The sequence below is a fragment of the Alexandromys fortis genome, unplaced genomic scaffold (assembly GCF_014885135.2).
Source record: "Alexandromys fortis isolate MF-2015 unplaced genomic scaffold, M_Fortis_MF-2015_v1.1 scaffold_210, whole genome shotgun sequence".
Classification (NCBI taxonomy): Eukaryota; Metazoa; Chordata; class Mammalia; order Rodentia; family Cricetidae; genus Alexandromys; species Alexandromys fortis.
In genome coordinates, this window is record NW_026068101.1 from 154,397 (window position 1) to 174,213 (window position 19,817).

The 19,817-nt window shown below is 44.2% G+C and overlaps 1 protein-coding gene across 1 annotated transcript; it reads right to left on the reverse strand.

The window, feature by feature from the left end:
* Positions 1 to 8,034: 8,034 nt before the first annotated feature.
* Gpr75 (G protein-coupled receptor 75) lies at positions 8,035 to 19,745 on the reverse strand. The gene is made up of 2 exons (XM_050123881.1): positions 16,879 to 19,745; positions 8,035 to 12,619 (listed from the first exon to the last, which is right to left on the reverse strand). Exon 2 carries the CDS (start codon positions 12,519 to 12,521, stop codon positions 10,896 to 10,898), a length of 1,626 nt encoding a protein of 541 aa, XP_049979838.1. The 5' UTR covers positions 12,522 to 12,619; positions 16,879 to 19,745; the 3' UTR covers positions 8,035 to 10,895.
* Between the last annotated feature and the right edge of the window lie 72 nt (positions 19,746 to 19,817).

Genomic DNA, 19,817 nt, shown 5'->3' on the forward strand with positions numbered 1-19,817 from the left:
CACAAACTAAGAAAATGACTCCCGGGAGCGTGCTGTGTTAGCTAGCAGGCTATGCGCTTGAGTCGGGGGCAAAATAGCCCGACGTTGGACGCCAAAATGTAATGGTGTAAGCGAATGCAGACAGATTGTCAAAATATAGACAGCTTTAATGGAGGAATAGACTTACAGAGCCACCGTTCCCGGGGAGACCAGGAAAGCAGAAGCAAGCGCTAGGAGCACTCTCGCCAAATTTATAGGAAAACTTTAGCCTGAGGCGAACACGCCCCCTAAGGGGTGGGACTTATCCCTACAATATCGTTATTTTTTTCTGCCATTGTGTAAATGTACAACATTTTCCTTATCCATTCTTTGGTTTAGGGGCATTTAGGTTGTTTCCAGGTTCTGGCTATGACAAACAAAGCTGCTGTGAACATAGCTGAGCACATGTCCTTGTGGCATTGAGCATCCTTTGGATATATACCCAGAAATGGTATTACTGGGTCTTGAGGAAGGTTGTTTCCTGATTTTCTGAAAAATCGCCACACTGATATCCAAAGGCGCTGTACCAGCTTGCATTCCAACCAGCAATGCAGAAGTGTTCCCTTTTCCCCACAACCTCTCCAGCATAAGTTGTCATCAGTGTTTTTGATCTTGGCCATTCTTTCAGGTGTAAGATGGAATCTCAGAGTTGTTTTGATTTGCATTTCTCTGATGACTAAGGATGTTGAACATTTCCTTAAGTGTCTTTCAGGCATTTTAGATTCCTCTGCTGAGAGTTCTCTGTTTAGGTCTTTACTCCAGCAGGTCATGGATGGGGCAGGGGTTAGGGTGGACCAACCCAAGGCCCAGGATGTGGACCTGGGTGGGAGCTGAGCTGTTTGCTCTGGGCCACTGGGGCTATCACCTCAGGTGAGGGGCAGAGCCAGCTCTCCAAGGCCCATACCACTGGGGCCAGCTCTCTGTGTGCTGCAATCAGCTGTCCCATGGGGAGGTGGCACCAGTTCTCCTGCAGTGTCCAGTGAGGGGCAGGGCCAGCTATCCTGGCGCCAGTGACGGACAGGGCTGGCTCAACATGGCCCTCGGATTTCAACATGTATGTATGGTTCCTATGACCTCCTGTGGTAATATGAACCACAGACATCAGTCCAGACCGTGGCTACTGTTGGACCACGGACACAGACATGGCCCACAGAAGCATCCCGGGCCCAACCCTATGTGGTGGCACAGGTCACTCTGATTGGCAAGGGTAACAAGGCCCTTGGGCACCAACATGGCCACAGGTGGTGGCCCAGAGCCCTGGCATCAGCATTGTCTTCAATGGTACCAGAAGCCACAGACATCAACACAGACCTTGGCTGGGGTAGGGTCACAGACCCAGACATGGCCCTCAGCAACAGCCCTGACCCAGACAACACCATGTCCCCAGGAGGCAGCAGAGGCCACTCAGATTGGCAGGGCCCTAGTAGTGGTATGACCCTTGGGCAACAACGTGACCTAAGCTTAGATGTCACCTTGGTCCCAGGTGACAGTGTAGGCTACTCCTATCAGTAAGCAGCAGTGTGGTACCCGGACACAAACACAGAAGGACCAACCCTGACCGGGTGAGTGAGACAGGTAGAAGGTATGGGGGTTTCTCTGGGTGACCTGGCAGAACCAAAAGGATTTGTTTCTCCAACAATGTGGGGCACAGGTCTTAAACAAGAAGGTTCCCACATCAGAGAAAACCACTAGTCAATACAGAAAACAGAACTGAAAAAAAAAAAAAAAAACAACTAGAAAGACACACAGTAAAAACACCTAGGGGTGGCCACCTCATATTCCTACACCTGAACAGACAGAGGGATTCAGTAAATCTCACCTGGATCCCAGATACTGGATCAGCAGCCACATCTGTTCTCTCCTGTGTGTCCAAACAGAAGGTTTCTTAACCAGACTCACCTCTGGAGATGACAGATCAGGCAACTTTCTAATTTTTTTCCTTTTGGGGTTGAGGTGTCAGACCTCTCTGAAGTGTTTCGAAGTTCGTGAGCCCTTGAGACCTGGAAAGTTTTGGGTTGTGTGCGCTCTAAAAGTCCCCTGACCACTGCACTCTTCCTTGTTCCTTCCTTGCTCTGAGACCCTCGATGTCTCAAGGTTTGATCTCTGGGATCTCCAGAAATGTGGAACATTCACCAGAGAAAACTGCTCGAACACAGGTTTAAGCCAATAGAAAGTTTGGTATTCAAAACCCCAGCCTAGCCCTGATCTTTTCTTGGGGTGTGCTTTTAAACACAAACACTGTGTTCTGTGTTGACATACTTCAGTTAACAAGAACCCAGAGCAGAACCACAGAAGCCAAAATGCAAGGTTAGTACATTTAGAGACTTTCCCAAAACTATGGACTTAGGCCTTGGTCTTAGTTCTGGTGGGTGGTGCTGTCTACATGTGAGCTTTACAGCCCGAATGGCACTGTCTTCATGGAGATAATTGTGCTAAGGTCTGGGGGCCTATTACATGCTTCTCTAAAATCTTCAGGACTGCTGCTGTGATTCATTCATGACATACATATTCCTGACACAGGCTTCCAACAACATCCCCTATTTGCCACTGATATTTCAAATATTTCAAAAAGATCTGCTGGATCATATAGTCCAAGTGGTAGAGCACTGTGCACAGTAGCCTGGGCCTGCTGAAGAACCATCTACGGTTCCAGGCCCCACTCAAAACGAAGAGCGTTGCTAGCGCAGTGGGCAGGAGAGGCACAGCCAGATGAGGAGTGTGGTATGCTGCCCCCAGAACCCAAATAGGCCCATGGAGCATCACATTTATTCTTTCTCATAAGGGGCCAGAAGGAATCTCTCTGCATGTCTCACACCAGTCAAGTCCTAGAAAATTAGCTGAAGTAGGGGGGTCCTTTATTTTGATTAAGTTTATATCCCTGCTCACTTGTTCCCAGTCAGCATAATGTCATCACTCTAATGGGCCTTTGTACTACCTCATACTACTCAAGATCCCTGCAACTTAGCTATGGCACAGGGCTGGAGAATTCATACACTCAAGGAAGAACAGTAAAAGTATGCTGTAGCCCTTGTCAGCTGAAATCAAAACCAGTGGCCAGGTAAATAGAGAAAACAAAAGGCACTGGCAAGATGCAGTAGCTACATAGACTGCCATGCATCGTTCCATTCAGTTACTGATTAGTTGACTAATTTATTCAAAAGTTGTTTCCCACCACGCATAATGGCGCATACCTATAATCCCAACATTGAGAATACCAAGGCAGGAAGACTGCAAGAGTTTGAGGCCACCGTGGCCTACCCAGTAAGTTCAAGGCTAGTCTGAACTTAAATATGCAATTATATCTTAAAACAAACACAGACCCTCTAGAGCCAAGAGCTCACAAGTATGAGGGATGTTCCTAATGGAGCTTTATTCTTGTGGGAAGACAGTTATATTAATTAGTAATATAATAAATAGTCATTACAGATAACTACATGGCCTGAACTATGTTCTCACAAATACATTGTTAGCCCTTGTGCACTGTGTGTCTATATTAGGAGATAAAATTCCAAAGGAAGCAGTTAGGTCAAACTGGGTCATTGTGAAGTCATACTAGAAAGGCAATAATCTAAATATGTGACTTTAGATACCAGCCTCGGAACCAAAGAGCACCTCCTAACTACCCACCACCATACTAAGAGCTTCCTATCGAACAATGCCCTGAGTCAGCAAAAACAATCCAGGATGGCTTCGACATTTACGAGTCCCTTGGCACCCCTGCATCCTCCTTTCATAATGCCATTTCTGATTCATCTTTTTAAGCAAAATGCCATATCGTATAGACAGAGAAACTGGCCTCCAGGTAAGGAGGCCCACTGCAGGAAGGGCTGATAAGAACACATCTCGTCCTCTGATGCCACCCAGCGGTGAAGGCATTTCATGGGTTACACCTACTTCCCAATCCAGAGAAAGAACAATCCTTATCATAAAGCATGTCACATGTGCCCCAATCCACTTCCTGGGTCATGGAGCCACATGTGCCCCAATCCACTTCCCGGGTCATGGAGCAAAAACCACACACTAAGTCTAGTTAGGCTTGTCTCTTTTCTTCCCCTAAAGGCCTTCAATGATAACAGCTCCCTTTGTCTTCTGAGGCTGAAGTTGTATTTCCGGCCCCTCTCACTGGTGTGCTGCCACCACCAACAGTATTAATAAACTTGAAAAAATGCATGGTTTTGTCTGTGTTTCTGTGTGTGCACACTCAGATGTGTGTGTGCAGAGGACAACACGGGTGTGGTGTTCAGAAGACCCTGCAGGAGTGAGTTTTCTTCCAGCGTGGGTCCAGAGTGTTGTATTTAGGTCATCAGGCTTGGCAGCAAGTATGTTACCTGCTGAGCCATCTGAATGGCCCATTAATAAACTTCTTGCCTGAGGGACAATTCAACTCCAACCACAGTTTTAGAGCAAAAGACCAGGCCCAGGAAATCATAAAGAACTAGCCACTAGCCACCTAACTAATAACTAATAAATAAACTAATCAAAGATTTAGTCACCCACTTTATTTGTTTGTTTGTTTTGTTTTTGTTTTTTTTTTCGAGACAGGGTTTCTCTGTAGCTTTGGAACCTGTCCTGGAACTAGCTCTTGTAGACCAGGCTGGTCTTGAACTCACAGAGATCCGCCTGCCTCTGCCTCCCGAGTGCTGGGATTAAAGGCGTGCGCCACCATCGCAGGGCCATCATCCACTATAGTATGATGAATTCTTTTACAAGCAATTCACAGTGAATGATAGTGAACAGCAGAGGAAGACAGCGCACATACCGGGAAGAGAAGCAGGTAAAGCAACGCATGCTTAACTTATCTGATCCCCTTAGGAAGGAAGTCATAAGGATAAGCCACTGTCCAAAGACTGCACTTACCTGTATTCCAGGAAGAGCAAAGCCTCAGAGAAAAGGGGCTGAGGGGTAGAGAATTATCCATAAAATCAAGGCTACACTTTGAAGCAGAAACGAGATTCCTCATGGGAACCTCCTCAACCATGAGCCTGATCTCCAGGCACCTTGCAGAAATAGTGACATGGTGACTAACCCAGTGTCACCTCGACAAGGACTGCTCAACTTATTCAGACTTCCTTCCCCACTGCCTCAGTTCGTTCTCTATTTAAACCTCAAGCTGGTGACACAGTCCCGTAAACCTGGGGTTCAGGAGGATGTTGTATATTCCAGTTCATCCTGCGTTATAGCGTGACTTCCAGGTCGGCATGAGGAGAAACTGAGACCCAGCCTTCAGCAGTCTTTCTCCATCTCCAAGTTTTAAGTTTCGGATCTACTCTAACATCTACTCTAGGCTCATAGGACCCAAAATATTTTCCTCTTCCCAATGTGTACATGAATGAAATCTCCCTTTTTTTTTTTTTTTTTATCTTTCCTGCCTCTTTAATTGATATGCTGGACTGGGAAAGAACCCTAACCTTTCAGACTATGTACATTGTACTAGCTAGGCTATCAGTAGGCTATCAGGGATAGAGATGAGGAGTTGGGAAATACCAGCCACAGCTTCCTGACAAAAATAGAAGCAAGCAATCTTTTATAGCACCCATGCTTTTTTCTTTATCTTCTTTGTGAAGATGTGTTTGCCCTCTCTATTTCCCTTACTATTTTTATAAAATGTTTGTTGGGGAGAATTTAAACTTTAGCTCATATCACAGTAGGAATTGAATTAGAAGAGTAATGAATATCACTGAGAATACTGCTTGACATATTGACCCTACATCATCCCTCGTGTGTGTCTGTGTGTGTGTGTGTGTGTGTGTAGGCATCTTGACTCTGCATCATCCCTCGTGTGTGTGTGTGTGTGTGTGTGTGTGTGTGTGTGTAGGCATCAAGTCCAGGACCCTGCACGTAATAGTCAGGGGCTGTACCAGTGAGCTATATCCCCAGCCCTAGGAAATGTCTTTAACTGAGCGGCTGTATTGTCTCAAGAGGGAGGATGATGGTGCTAGTGTTGCCGTTATCTGGCAGTAATAAGCCCTCTTGACACCTAAACAGCAAGTGACTGGTCACAAAGATGCCGATGCAGAGAAATCTGGGTCTGTATTTCATTAGCAGAACCCAAATTGCATCTTCTTAACTTTTAGGTTGTGAGCCTAGGCTTTAATGACTGAACCATCTCTCCAGACCACAGATGGAGTCTTCTCCTAGTCCTGCCTTCGGGGGAAGGTACAAAAGAATGGAGAATGACTTCTAATCCTCTTATGCACAGAAATGCCACTTCCTGGGTATTTGGTGTGTGTGTGTGTGAACTAGGGACAACCAAGAAGGTGGTTGGACAGTCACTGGCTGTATAGGGGTCAAGAGGGCTTGTTGTGGAGTTAGCAGTAACAGTAGCTTGGTGACCCAGGTGAAATTGGTTGTTACCTTGACCGGAACTAAAATGATGGAAAAGACAGAGCTCTGGGCAGGTCTGTGGGACTATCGCTAGGTTGGACTGAGGTGGGAAGACCCACCCTAAATGTGGACAGCAGGAATCTATCAGCTGAGTCCTGGACTGCACAAAGAGGAAAGTAACGAATATATCATTCTTGCTGTGGAATCGTTCTTGTGCCCTTGTCATACAGCCCTGACCATAGACCACTTTGTAGATGCCTAACCTTTTCTTACTACAGTTCCTCAGTTTAAATTTCCATTAGATAAAACCTTGGTTGAGAAACTAAAAGTCCTAAAAAAATAAAAAAGAAACAAACTCTATATTTGTTCCAGGTTAATCTCATTTTAAAGAGGTTGTTAAGCCAAGCTTAGTAGTGAGGTTCGATGTCACAGATACATCAGGAGAGCAAGGGAGGGAGATCCAATCAAGATATTCCCAGGGTACAAAGTAAGTTCCAGGCCAGCTTGGGAAACCTTGTGAGACCATCTCAGAAAATAAAAAGGGGGACTGGGATTATAAAAGGGATCAGAGGTTAAAGTCACTGGCTCTTAAGGATGAGTTCCTGGGTTTGATTCCTGAGACCCACATGGTAGGGGTAGAGACAACTTTTGAGGTTGTCCTCAGACCTCTGCACATACTTTGTGGCATACACACACACACACACACACGTAAATGTAATAAACCATGGCTGAGGATGTAGGTCACTGGTAGCACTTGTCCAGTATGTATGAAGAATTAGGTTTAAATATCCCTAAACAGTCTAGTAAATAAGATTCTGGGGTTAATTATTCTTAGTATAACCAGAGATGCTTCAAACTATGGGCAAACAAGTTATTTTATTTCTCAAAGATAACTTTTTTTTTATCTAAGGCTGAACATATTCATTGTGCAAAAGTGACCACTGTCATACTCTAATGGTTTTCAAGGGACAGGACAGAAATATAAGGTAATCTAAGTGGCAGAACATTGTCTAGCATGTGCAAGGTCCTGGATTCGATTCCCAGTGCTCAACACACACACACCTGGGTGGGGGCAGGGAAGGAGAGAAAGAGAACAGAGACACCATGACCATGGCAACTCTTATAAAGGAAAATTTCATTGGGGCTTGCTTACAGGTTCAGAGGTTTAGTTCATTGCTATCATAGTGGGAAGCACGGTGGCACATAGGCAGACATGATTCTGGAGAGCTATTGAGAGTTTTACATTCAGGTTGGCAGGCAGCAGGAAGAGACAGTGGGCCACTAGGACTGGCTTGAAACTGAAAAGCCCACCCCTAGTGACATGCTTCTTCTAATAAGGCTACACCCACTCCAACAAGGCCGCACCTACTAGTAGTGCTGTTCCCTATGAGCCCGTAGGGGCCGGTTTCATTCAAACCACCACACTCATACCTGCAGTCCCAGCACTTGGGAGCTGAGATGGGATCTAGACGCTTGAAACCGGCCTAGGCTGCACAGTTGAAAGACTGCACAGGACACCATATGGAAACTTGATTTTTCAGCTGCGTGTGCTAGCATACACGCTACTTCAGAGATGAGGAAGTAGGAGAAGGAGTTTGAGGCTAGCCTATACTATATAGTAAGATCTTGTCTCTAAATAAATAAATAATAAATAAATAAATAAATCAGAACAAACAAAAAAAGACCCGAAAGTTAGGATTTGCAGTATTTTTATTTTCCAAACTTATTTTAAAAGCACATTAAAACATCAGAAATAGAAATCTGGCCTAATGGTTAACATGAGAACACTTATTATAAAACATTTTAGAGATATATAATTTGCACACAGTAAGCTTCAAGAGAAAAATTAATGTATCCTGCAAATTAATCATATTCAACTGAATTCTCATTACTTTGACTTATAATATTTTTTAGCCCTTATGAGGTGACAAGTTATATATGTCTGCCTATGTCAATATGACCATTATACTGGTACAGACAGACATATGGAGCTTAGGAAGAAACAAGTTTTATCTCTCTAAAGATAGGAGGGGAGCCAGGAATCTAGCCCACTACCTATTGCATGCAAACTAAATAATTTCTTGATGAACATAAAGAAACTGAACACTCTCTGTGTGCATGCTCTGTCTTCTTTGTTGTGTAAGTTTTACTTCTTAAAAATGGGCCCCATGCTGGTCAAATCATTTCAAACATAAAGGTCACACAAGGAAACCTAGCATTTAAAAATTTACAAGTAGTAATTTTTATAGTCTTTTGTTAAGTCACATTTTAAACGCCTGCTCCCTCAAAAGAGATAATACCTTTTTTATGAACATAATTTTTAAAATATTTTTAAGATTTAATTTTATTTTAATGTGTTTGAGTGTTTTGTCTGCATTTACGTCTGTGCATCATATGTATGTGGTGCCCATGGCAGTCAGGAGAAGGGGTCGGGTCCCAGAGAACTGGAATTACAGGTGGCTATACCACTGTGTTGGTGCCGAGAACTGAACCTGGGTGCCCTGGAAGAACAAGGAGTCTTAACCTCTGAGCCATCTCCCAAGCCCCAAAGATATATACCTTTAAAAGTGTGCATTGGTATTATTACAAATTTGCTTGCTTTATTGGACTTAATGCTAAGTTTTCAATTAAGACAAAAGTCTAATTGGTGCTGGGTGGTGGTGGAACAAGCCTTTAATCTCAGCATTTGGGAGGCAGAGACAGAAGGATCTCCAAGTTCAGGCCAGCCTGGTCTAAAGAGCTAATTCCAGGACAGCCAAAGCTATACAAAGAAACCCTGTCCGAAAAGAAAAGAAAAACGTCTAATTGGTAATTTGCCAAAATTCTCCGAATGATTTTGGGAGAGGATATTAGATGTCTTCGATATTTTAGTTCTTTGCTGAATCTGCCTCAGGGGAATATTAGTGGGAACCATGTTGTGCTGAATCTATAAAACACAGTTGCCACAGGGAAGAGTGATTTCCAAAGAGAATCTAGATACCAAGATAAAGGAGAGTGGATATGCTATAAACCTTGGTAGAAAAGTAGAGAAAGGGGGGAAGAGAAGGGAAAGTAGGCAGACCAGCTCTAGGTGAGCCCTGAGCTGACTGTGGCTGGAGCCGCTAGCTCTAGCTAGGCTTGCTCTGGCTCAGGAGCTACTCCACCTCTCAGCACCTCCTGCCATCTTGGAGTTTGGGCAGAGCCCGGGAGAGAGTGTTCTGATTTGAGGGCTTTCTGTTCCTTGCACTGCTGAGCTTTGAGAATACTAGTTGGATATAACAGTTTGTAAAGATACTCTGTTTTGGGTCTAACAGTTAGCATTCCAAAATCCAAAGTTAGTGAGTTCAAATTCTAACTGCATGACCAAAATGTTTTTACATTAAAAATGTGATTTCACAGTTGTTCTCCTAGGCATCAGTGGACCTAAGAAAACTAGTCTGAGGTGTAGGAATAACATTGTTGCTCATTTCCAGTTTAAGGTTAATGAGAGAATATCAAACAATTAGTTTGGGGTAAGGGGTGTACTTCAGTGATAGACTAGTTGCCTAACATGCACAAGGACCTAGGCTCAATCTCCAGCCCCAAATAGAATAAGGAAAAACTTGAAAACCTCCATCTGAAAATATTAATAGATCACCTTGAAATTTTTTTCCATAGCAATATTTAAACCCGAAAGGTTATTGTTGAATATCTATATGAACACTGTCAGGTGGCTCTCTACTAAATTCTCCTCGAACAGAAGGAAAGCCTACGTCACCCCCCTTCCACAAGTGTATCCCTACGTCTTGTTAAATAAGGGTAGTTAGTATTAAATGTATGGATACACTGCCTCCCACAGACAAACTGCTGAGACACATCGTGTCTGCTCTCTCAGAACAGTGCTCCGTAGTGGATTCCCAGTTAAGATCCTTCTGAAACAGCAATTAACTGCTAACTATCAAAAACACTTTGTAAAGCTAGCTACTCAGTTGACACAAAATAATAATGTGGTACAGTTAAGAAGTGACAAGAATTCCAACTCTGTGTTGTTATAAGGGGAGGGCCTCACACTGGCTGAGAGCTTCCTATAAGGACAGCGGTACAAGTAACACATTTCTAGTCTCTGCCTTAACAATAAGCTTTTTATTTAAATCAACTTGCCACCAAAAAAAAAAAGCCTCCTGTTTTCTATTTCAGTACTTCAAAGAGTCAAATTCCATATGTTTATAAAAACAACACGTTGGAAAGACCATTTTCCAGACACCTTTAAAGATGCGGCCATCCGTATTTCAGGACCCATAACACTGACTGAAAGAAAGGCTGCCATCACAGGACTGTTCCTGGCGTCTTCTTAGTAGTTCAGTACAAAAGACTGGGATACACATGGGGGCAAAAATGGAAACAAGCTTTTACATCAACTCGTAAAATGTCAGGAAACCACGAAGCAAATCCAGATGCTAACATCTCAGACAAAAGAAAATCTAACGGTCAACTCTCCAGCCAACTCTTCAAGTTTTGCTTTGCCACTGGCCTCAACATCTTCCCAAGGCTTGTTCGGTCTTGGAAAAGCACCGCCCTCTTCCCCAGCCTTGTGATTAGACAGAGGGGATGGGAATCTGTTTGGCCGATGTGCTGTCGTACTCCTGCATCAGGTCGTTCGTTGTGTAGTAGTGCATGGCGATGTACGAACTGGCAAACCCGAAAGAGTTGACCGTCTGTAACTTCCCCAGACTGCTCTCCTCCTGGGAGGGGCTGCTGTTATAGATGCTGTAGTAAGGTTCAATCCGGGTGTTGATGGGGGTTGAGCTGCTCTGGCCGCAGTGCTGGTGTCCGGCGGACACTTTGGGACTTGCCACACTTTCCTTTGAGTGACTTGGGCCGCAAGCCTGGTCCACAAATTTCTTCTGTGGCTTTGGAGACAGCATGTAGGCGGAGTTTGTCTCGTGATGGGAAGATTTGTTTCTGTTGATTTCAAGGTTCCCTTTGCCCACGGCTCGAAGTCGCGTCTTCTGTTTGCAGCAGAGAAAGCCCAGGCCAATGTTCTGGAGACACCAGAGCACTTTTCGTCTCAGCCCCGCACTGTTCCGAGAATATATAAAGGGATTTAATCCGGACTTGAAAAATATCAGAGTAAATCCGAACAGTTCAAACTGGTATAGGATGAAGCTCCCGTTGTCAGACAGAACCACCTGGAGCAGGGAAATCCCCAGAGGAAGACAGCACGCCAGGACAGACAACACTATGATCACACAGGTGACCACGGCTTTGGAGTCCTTGGCAGTAGAAAGGTTGATGGCTGATACCAGCTGGAGTCGATTGGCTGAAGGAATCTGCATCTGGCTGGGATTCTTAGTGTACCCATGAGTCTGAGCGTGCTGCAGCTTGTTGTAATTCTGGTTCCGGTACAGAGCCGGCACCGTGCACTGCGTAGGATCTCCACCTCCCTTCACAGCTGCCCCCACGAATGGCTGTGGTTTAGAAGCATCGACTGTGATCACAGGGGGGCACTTTTTGACTTGAGCATTCTTCCGAAGTGTCTGAGCAATCAGGATGTAAGAGACAGACACCACAGCAACACAGAAGGTAAAGTCAACAACATACAGAGACAGAATGGCTTTCCCTTCCCCGGCCATCAGACTGGACATGGGGAGACAAAGGTGAGACTTACTGGTTCTCAACGTAGCCAAGGTGGCAAGGGTAAAACTGGTGGCCCAGAGAAGCAGGGTGAGGAGCAAGATGCAGGAAAAGGAGGCCGTGCAATTAGGTTGTTTCCCTAGCACCATTCGGAGCCGGTGCAGGGCGATCGCAGCCACCATCTTGAGGGACATGATGATGAAGCCTGAGCTGGTAAGGTGGAAGGTGAAGCAGAATGTTTCCGGGATGCTCCTGGCTGAGCTGAAGAACAGCACAAAAGTGAACATGGGAGCCGTAATCCCGCAGATGAAGAGATCACAGAAAGACAGGTTTAAGATCATGAAATCAAAGTTGGTTCTGAACTTCCTGAAGGCGGGGTCAAAGAAAGACAAGAAGACAATAAAGTTGCCGTAGGAGCCCAGACAGAAGACCACGGCAAGCAGGAAAGTGCAAGTCACCAAGGTGGCCGTGTGGATGAAGTCTCGAAGATCCTCCTGGAGAGAAGTGCCATTGCCTCCTCCCTGCGAGGGAGGCGTGTACGGCAAGGTAACATTGGCAGCGTTCCGAAGGGGGGCGCTCGAGTTCATCTTCAGAGAGAGGTGTCTCTTGTGTTCAACAGGAAGAGAGTCAGGACCTCAACTCACAGACGATGGGCATGTGCCAAAAGAGGCCAAGGAAGATAAGCCTGCACAGAAAAGCACCCGGAGACAGAGAGGGATCAGTGAGCATGGCAACCCATTCCATTTCACAAAAGCATTCAAAACTGTCATCTCTATTGCTTTGAAAAGCGTGTCACAAATTCTACCACAGAAAAGACATCCCAAACCAGGCACTGGAGACACACAGGAACATGACTTCTCTATTGCAAGTCCATGATCTCTTCCTCAGAGGAGTTACATTAGCATGGTGGCAGGGACCACAGCCAGGGACAAGGAGTACTGAATGTATCTCTTGGGGAGGGGCTGGGAAAGGAAGAAAGGAGCTTTGGTGAGGAGAAGCCAGCTGGGTGAAAGGTGATGGGCAGGGAGAATGAACAACTTGGGAAGCAGAGAGTAGGTCTCTGCAGCAGCAGGACTGAGCAAGCAGCAGGCTGTGCTTGGAATACAAGCAGGAGGGTATTGTTCACACATGATGTGACCCTTCAATAAACGCTTATAAATCAATAACAAATCCCATTATTTTCTCTAAGGAGAAAGCTCTATTTCTCAGCATTTTTTTTCCTAGTTTGAGAGTTAAGTTCTTAGTCAATTGAAAACCCTCCTTTGAAAAAGAAAAGTCCTGACTACATTTGAGAGAAGAAGAAAAAAATTAAAGTAACAAAAGGTGTCTGAGATTATATTTGTAATTTCCAAGGTGCAAAGCAACGCTTTGGAGTCTGAAGATGTAGCACAATGGCACTATACCTGTCTAGCATATAGGAGGTTTCGTGTTTGATCACTAGCAAACATGCCCATGCGCACGCATGCACACACACACACACAAACACACACCATACCACTATGAGGGCTAGAGAGAAGGCTTAGTGGTTAAAAGTATGTATTGCTCTTGCAGAGAACCTAGGTTCCAGTTCTAGGATCCAGGCTGGATGATCCAACTCCAGAGAATCAGACGCCTTTTCCTGGACTTCAGAGACATTTACATTCATACATGCACCCCCCCCACATATACACATACCTTAAAAATAAAACTTTTAAGAAGCATTATATAAACTCTAAGTGCTAGTTATTATTACAACAGGAATATCCTCACATTAAATAGGAGGTATGAATTCTGTATTCATTAACAACTATATTAACCACAGTATTGTGTGAGTTGCTAATTACACAAAGATGATGAAGAAGCACTTGGTACATTCAAAGAATAACCTTCTTGCTCTTTATTTCTTTCCACAATCCTCCCCCCTTCTCTTGAGGTTGGATATTTATTTAATGGTTTATGGAAGAGAAAGGGAGAGGGGGTGAGGGGAGAAGGGGGAAGAGCAGAGAGAAACAGAAATGAGAGAGACAGAGAGAGAACGGGGAAGGGGAGAATGGAGTGAGGCAGAAGCTGCCTCTTCGTGGGAGAGACAGAAAAGAGGCTCGGGCTGGCCATTTTTCTCTCTTATGAAAGGAAAATGTAATACCCACACCAATCTTCACTGTTCTCAACCCTACAGATGTGTGTGGTCTGCTGTCCATCCTCTCCCAAACAGGACTCCAGAAAGACAGATAACATTTAGTGCTCTACACTTGACAACTGGAAAACATTTGCTTTAATTTAACACTGCAGGAATAAGCCACGACACTAGGGAGGTCCAGAGCCTATCCTCAGAATATTTAACCACCAGCTTGAGCTGGAACCCAGAGGTCTCCAGTGCCAACCCTTTAGCTGCTGGACCATGGGGTGCAGACTGAGTCCAGTTAATGAGGGATTACTGGGGCTCCAAGCAATAGCTATGGACTGCCTACAATAGTAGCCTTTCAGCATTTAACCACAACAAGTACAGCCTTGGCAGTGAGAATCAGATCAGTTTGGGGAGAGCCGTGTGACCAACCATTGTGCCCCTCATTAAGACTGTTACATCCTATGCTCTCATACTTGAAGCTTTATATAAGATATCAAACTTCACTTAACTCTCAAAACAATACTATTAAGTATTAAAATTTGTTCCCAAGTAAAAGTTCTTGGAACACAAAACTTCAAAACCAATAAAAGAACAGGAGAGAAAGTCAAACCAGAGCAGAGTACTAACTCTTGGAACTTTAAGAGGAAATTAAGAACAAAACAAAAACATAAACCAGATGGTGGTGGTGGCACACGCCTTTAATCCCAGCACTCAGGAGGCAGAGACAGGTGGATCTCTGTGAGCGCTGGTCTACAGAGCGAGTTTCAGGAAAGTTAGGACTCTGACACAGAGAAAACCCTGTCTCAAAAAAAAATGACTATATATATATATATATATATATATATATATATATATATATACACATATATATAAAATCTTGTGTGTTGTGTTCAATGTTTTGGGACAAAGTCAATACTGGTTAACTATTCCTAAACATTAAATATTATTTCCAATAAGCTGTATCAGAACGATTTTAAGTTATAAAACCAGTTTTAATTATATTTATTGTGTTTATCTATTTTAGCATGTGCATTTACTGTTGCACTGTGCTTACTTAGTTCTATGTCAAGTCAACACATCTAGGGTCATTTTGAAAGGAGGAGCCTCAACTGTGGACAAGCTTCCTCTCCTCCCCTCCCCTCCCCTCCCCTCTCCTCCCCTCCCCTCCTCTCCTCTCCTTGTTTGGTTTGTCAAGACTGGGTTTTTCTGTAACTCTGGAGATCCGCTTGTCTCTGCCTCCCAAGTATTGGGATTAAAAGTGAGCACCACCGCTGCCTGGCTGTGGTGAATTTTCTTAACTGATAATGATGTGGGCTGTGGTGTTTCTGGGTACAGGCTAAGTAAGACATGAAAAAAGCCAATAAACAACAATCCTCCAAAGCATCTGCATCAGTTCCTGCCTCGAGTTCCTGCCCTTTGTGTGCTGCACTACTAGCTCTAAAATAAAACAAGCCTTTTTCTCCCCAAGTGGCTTTGGTCAGTGCTTTATCATAGCAGAGAAAGTCTAACTAAGACAGGCACGCATGTAGAGTTCTGAGGATAATTTGTGGAAGTTGGGTCTCTGCTTCCATCATGTGAGCCTTCAGGATTAGCCATCTCACCAGCCCAGAACACCAGTTTTAAGCAAATATATTAACGACAGTAAGACAGAATAAGCAGAGTGTAGTGGCACACATCTGGGGAGGCTGGGCCAAGAGAATCATGAACTCAAAAGTCAGCCAGGATTATACAGCAAGTTTCTAGTCTAGATTACACACATATGGTGCATGGTAATCACATGCATCTGATTACAGTTGAGGGACGCTGAAGTAACTAGAAGAACCAGGAACTCCAAACACTGCATAGTGTCAACCCTTAGTAAAATTTGGGTGTGGCACAGGATTTGAATTCCAGTGCTCAGGAGGCAGAAGCAGATAGATCTCTGTGGTAGGGAGACCAGGCTGGTCTAAGTAGCAAGCTCCAGGCCAACCAAGGTTACATATGCAGCAACTCTTGTTGCAAAACCAACAGAACAAGATGTTTGAAAAGCTGGATGTGGTGATACAGCCTGTAATCCCAAGCACTCATGAGGCGGAGGCAAGGTCACCCTGGGCTACATATTAAGATCCCTGTGTGATGTGTTCCTAATACCTTGATGTTTTTATTTTTGAAGCAAACGTTTGGACATTTATAAGCCTTACAAGCTACCACATGACTTATTGGGTTATTCTAATTTATCCCACCCCAGTAAGTGTCGTTTCTTCATGGCAGGCTTTTTTTTTTTTTTTTTTTTTTTTTTTTTTTTTTTTTTTTTTTTTTTTTTTTTTTTTTTTTTTTTTTTTTTTTTTTTTTTTTTTTTTTTTTTTTTTTTGAGCCTAACCATCACACAGAACAAAGTTCTGTTCCGTTCCCACAGATTTGAAAGGATCTGGGGAAACCTCAGAGTGGCTAGATAACTTGCCCAAGGTCAGTAAGATATTTCAAATCTCCCATTCTTTCTAGCCAGCTAAACTACCCCCTTGAGATTGCCAATAGCTGGTGGGGTGGGAAGACCTGAGTCTCTGCTTGATTGATGAGGTGGTTGAGCAGCACAATGGACTGGGAGATTGCAGATTTACATCCACCAGTGATTGGCAATGGGTGGGGGCTCTCTAGAATTGAAGGAAAGACGGGCCTAGGCCTCTCCAGGGATGCTTGGACTCAGGCTTGTGGTGGTGGGTTGTGGTTCATCAATTTAGAGCCTAGGAGCTTCCTGCAGGCTGCATGCTAACACAGGTGCGCATCCTGTCAGGCCAAGCTCTGCTTGCTCCCCGCTCCCTCCTGCCTCAGAGTCCCTCTGGTCTGGGCCCGCGGCCTCTCACCTGCCCGCTGACCGCAGCGCAGCCCTTCCTCCTCCATGTTGCAGCCGCGACCCCAGCTGCGCCCAGCGGCCTGAATGCTGCCCGGCTAGAGGAATCGTCGCCATCGCCGCCTCCACCTCCGCGCATCCCGGGAGCCTAGGCGAGCCGGGGCGGAAGGCGCAGTCACCAGCCGAACATGGGGCGCGGCCCCTCCCTCCAACCCTGGCCGCCCCGCCTGCCCGCACCCTCCCTGCCAGCGGGCCGCCCGGACTGTGAAGTGCGCAGAGCCAGCTTCAGCCTCGTGGGCGTGCGCCCGGACCCCGGGGCTGCCTGAGACTGACTGTGATACATACAGCAAGGGAGACAGTTAAGGCAGAGACGCCAGGCACCGTGCAACCCTGAGGTAAGGCCTTGCCTTAGGTGGCGATGGAGAGTCTGAGATGAATGGCTATGGGCCTCCCTAGGCAGCTCAGAGTGCCTGTGGCCTTGGCTTTCTCACTAGGCTGCCAAGTCATTATAACAATTTATATCAATTTCAACACACGTTATGTGTCTTAGATATAGTAAGGAAGGATGGATGCAAAGTAAAACAGAAAACAGAAGCTATTAATTAAATTGTGTTGAGTGTGAAAATCTTGAAAAGCAATTGTGCAATTCAGCTAGGCCTACCTATTTTAACAAACAACAACAAAAAATTAGACTAGTAGCTTCTCATCTCCTATAGCCGACATGTCTAAAGTAACAAACTCAGTTTGGCTTTAATATTAGCCAAGTCACCAAACAACACACTCCTTAGTTTGTTATTATGGGCACAAAACATCTCATTCATTCCTTCAGGATTACTGCCTTGGGCTCTTCTACTTTTCTAGTCTTATCTGCTATTTAGAAATAGAGAAATAAGAAACCTTGACTCCATCCAGGTGAAATATTTTCTGGCACTGTTGCTACTACAACCTCCCTCCATTTTCTGTTCAGTTTTTGTAGAAATACAAACTAGTAACAAGATTCAAAGAAACTTAATTTTCCCTCTACTGTTTGCTAACATGCTGGAGGGCTTTGTGCAATTTCAGAATTCTGTTTAGAAAAAGAATATTCAAGAAAAATTCAACTAATTTTCACATAAATCATGTTCTACTCCCCAGACACTTCACAACCTATTACCTCTAAAACATGTTATCAGTAAGGGCAACACTGGGCACTAGAAACAACTGAGAGAGGAAAAAAAAGCTAATTAGAAGTCAGAGCAGAAATCCTGACCCGAATTACATGTCTCTCCACATAAATGGACCACTTTGTGCATGATCTCCATTTAGCCGTCAGTGGTAACAAAGCGCTGAGGTTGGACTGGAGCCATCAGTGGTACCTTGTATTGAAAACGACACAATCTCCACTGCATAGGACCCAGAGCTCTAGGAAAAGAAGGCATTGGGGCACATGGTTCTAGAGCTATGTGGAGTTACTCAGAAATACAACATAGTATGTTCATAAAATATAGCAGTAAGGTGGATAAACTGGATGAAGAATACTGGTATACTAATAATACAAAAGAAAATCTGCAAACTACCAGGGCTGACAATACAGTAACAAGACTAGCATTCCAGCTCAAACCAGTTGACATGCATTACCATGTCAATTTTGGGAAAGCACATATCAAGGCCAATAAAATGTTCACATTCTCTGGGCACAGTGGTAAAATATCTTATTCCTTGGATGCTCCAATATAAGAAAAGCTTTAAAATGTGCGGTGTGGAGAGGCACTGCAGCGTACTCTGAAGTACAGCAAATGGAAAACTACTGTGATATTCAACAGTGGAGCAATACTCAGAACACCACAGAAATCTACAAAGGTAACCCCCACGCCCAAGTGCTGGGGTTGGACTCAGGGACTCTGCTGTGTTAGGCAGGCCCAACTCTCTGAACATTAATAGTGAAGAAAACATCCTAAATATGATCTGCAGTCATTCTTTTTCAAAGGATCCCTTCAGAAACTAAAAGATTTGATCTTACAAATCCATATATTTTCTCCTTTCCTTACTCATAGTTCACAGAAACCTACGCTCTTTCCAATCCAACCAACAATGGCTTTCTAAACCTGTTTGCCTCTCTGATCCCTGCCAGCTTGTGCCTTACTGACATAGTTCCTGATCCTCTATCTCCACCTTCTGAATGAATCACATATTCTAAGAGCTGCATTAGATAGTATTAGCCATCTTGTTCTTTTCTCTGCCCCTAACTTGGGTCCACTTGTACAAAATTAATCATGTAATGATAGAACATTTAATTTCAAAATTCAAGCATAATCTGGGGGAAATGTCAAGCCAATAAGCAACAAACCTGGTATTGTAGTTACCAGGGAGCATGCTGGGCACTCAGACTAAGGGACTCTGCTTTTCAATTGAGTGGAATCCAGATCGTCACTGATAGACTAAACCAATACGGAGCTTTTTTGAGATTTTAAAAGCTCTTACTCTGTAGTCTTCTGGCTCAGGATCCAGAATGCTTTGATTTCTGGTAGTGTCACACCCTGGCACTTCAAAAAGATGTTGGTGAAACCAATTAGAATGTCACCCAGCAAAATTTTAACTAAGGAACATGCTGACTACCAAGTACTTCATCTTTTTTTATTTTTTTTAAATTTCCACTTAGGAGCCATTGCAAAAGCATATTTTTATGTAGCTTAGTTAGAAAATGCTGGAGTATTCTCCTTTGGGAGGAATAAAAATTCCATAATAAAACTAATAAACAAACTAGGAAAAAAGAGAAAAGGCTGAAGTGGGCAACAATTCAAAGCCTTCAGCTGTCCTAGTAATGTGCTAGTCACTAGTCACGTGGCTAATGAGGACGTAGAGCATGCCCACTGAGCCTGCTATTACACTCAACAGGGCAGAGTTACATTCATTCTGGCCAAAGGGAAGAAATTCACAGATCTAAACCCAAGAAGGCAAGTAATCCACAAAAGT

What these genes read in the sequence shown, in the direction of transcription:
- Gpr75 (XM_050123881.1), bottom strand. Translation starts at nt 12,521, where the DNA reads ATGAACTCGAGCGCCCCCCTTCGGAACGCTGCCAATGTTACCTTGCCG.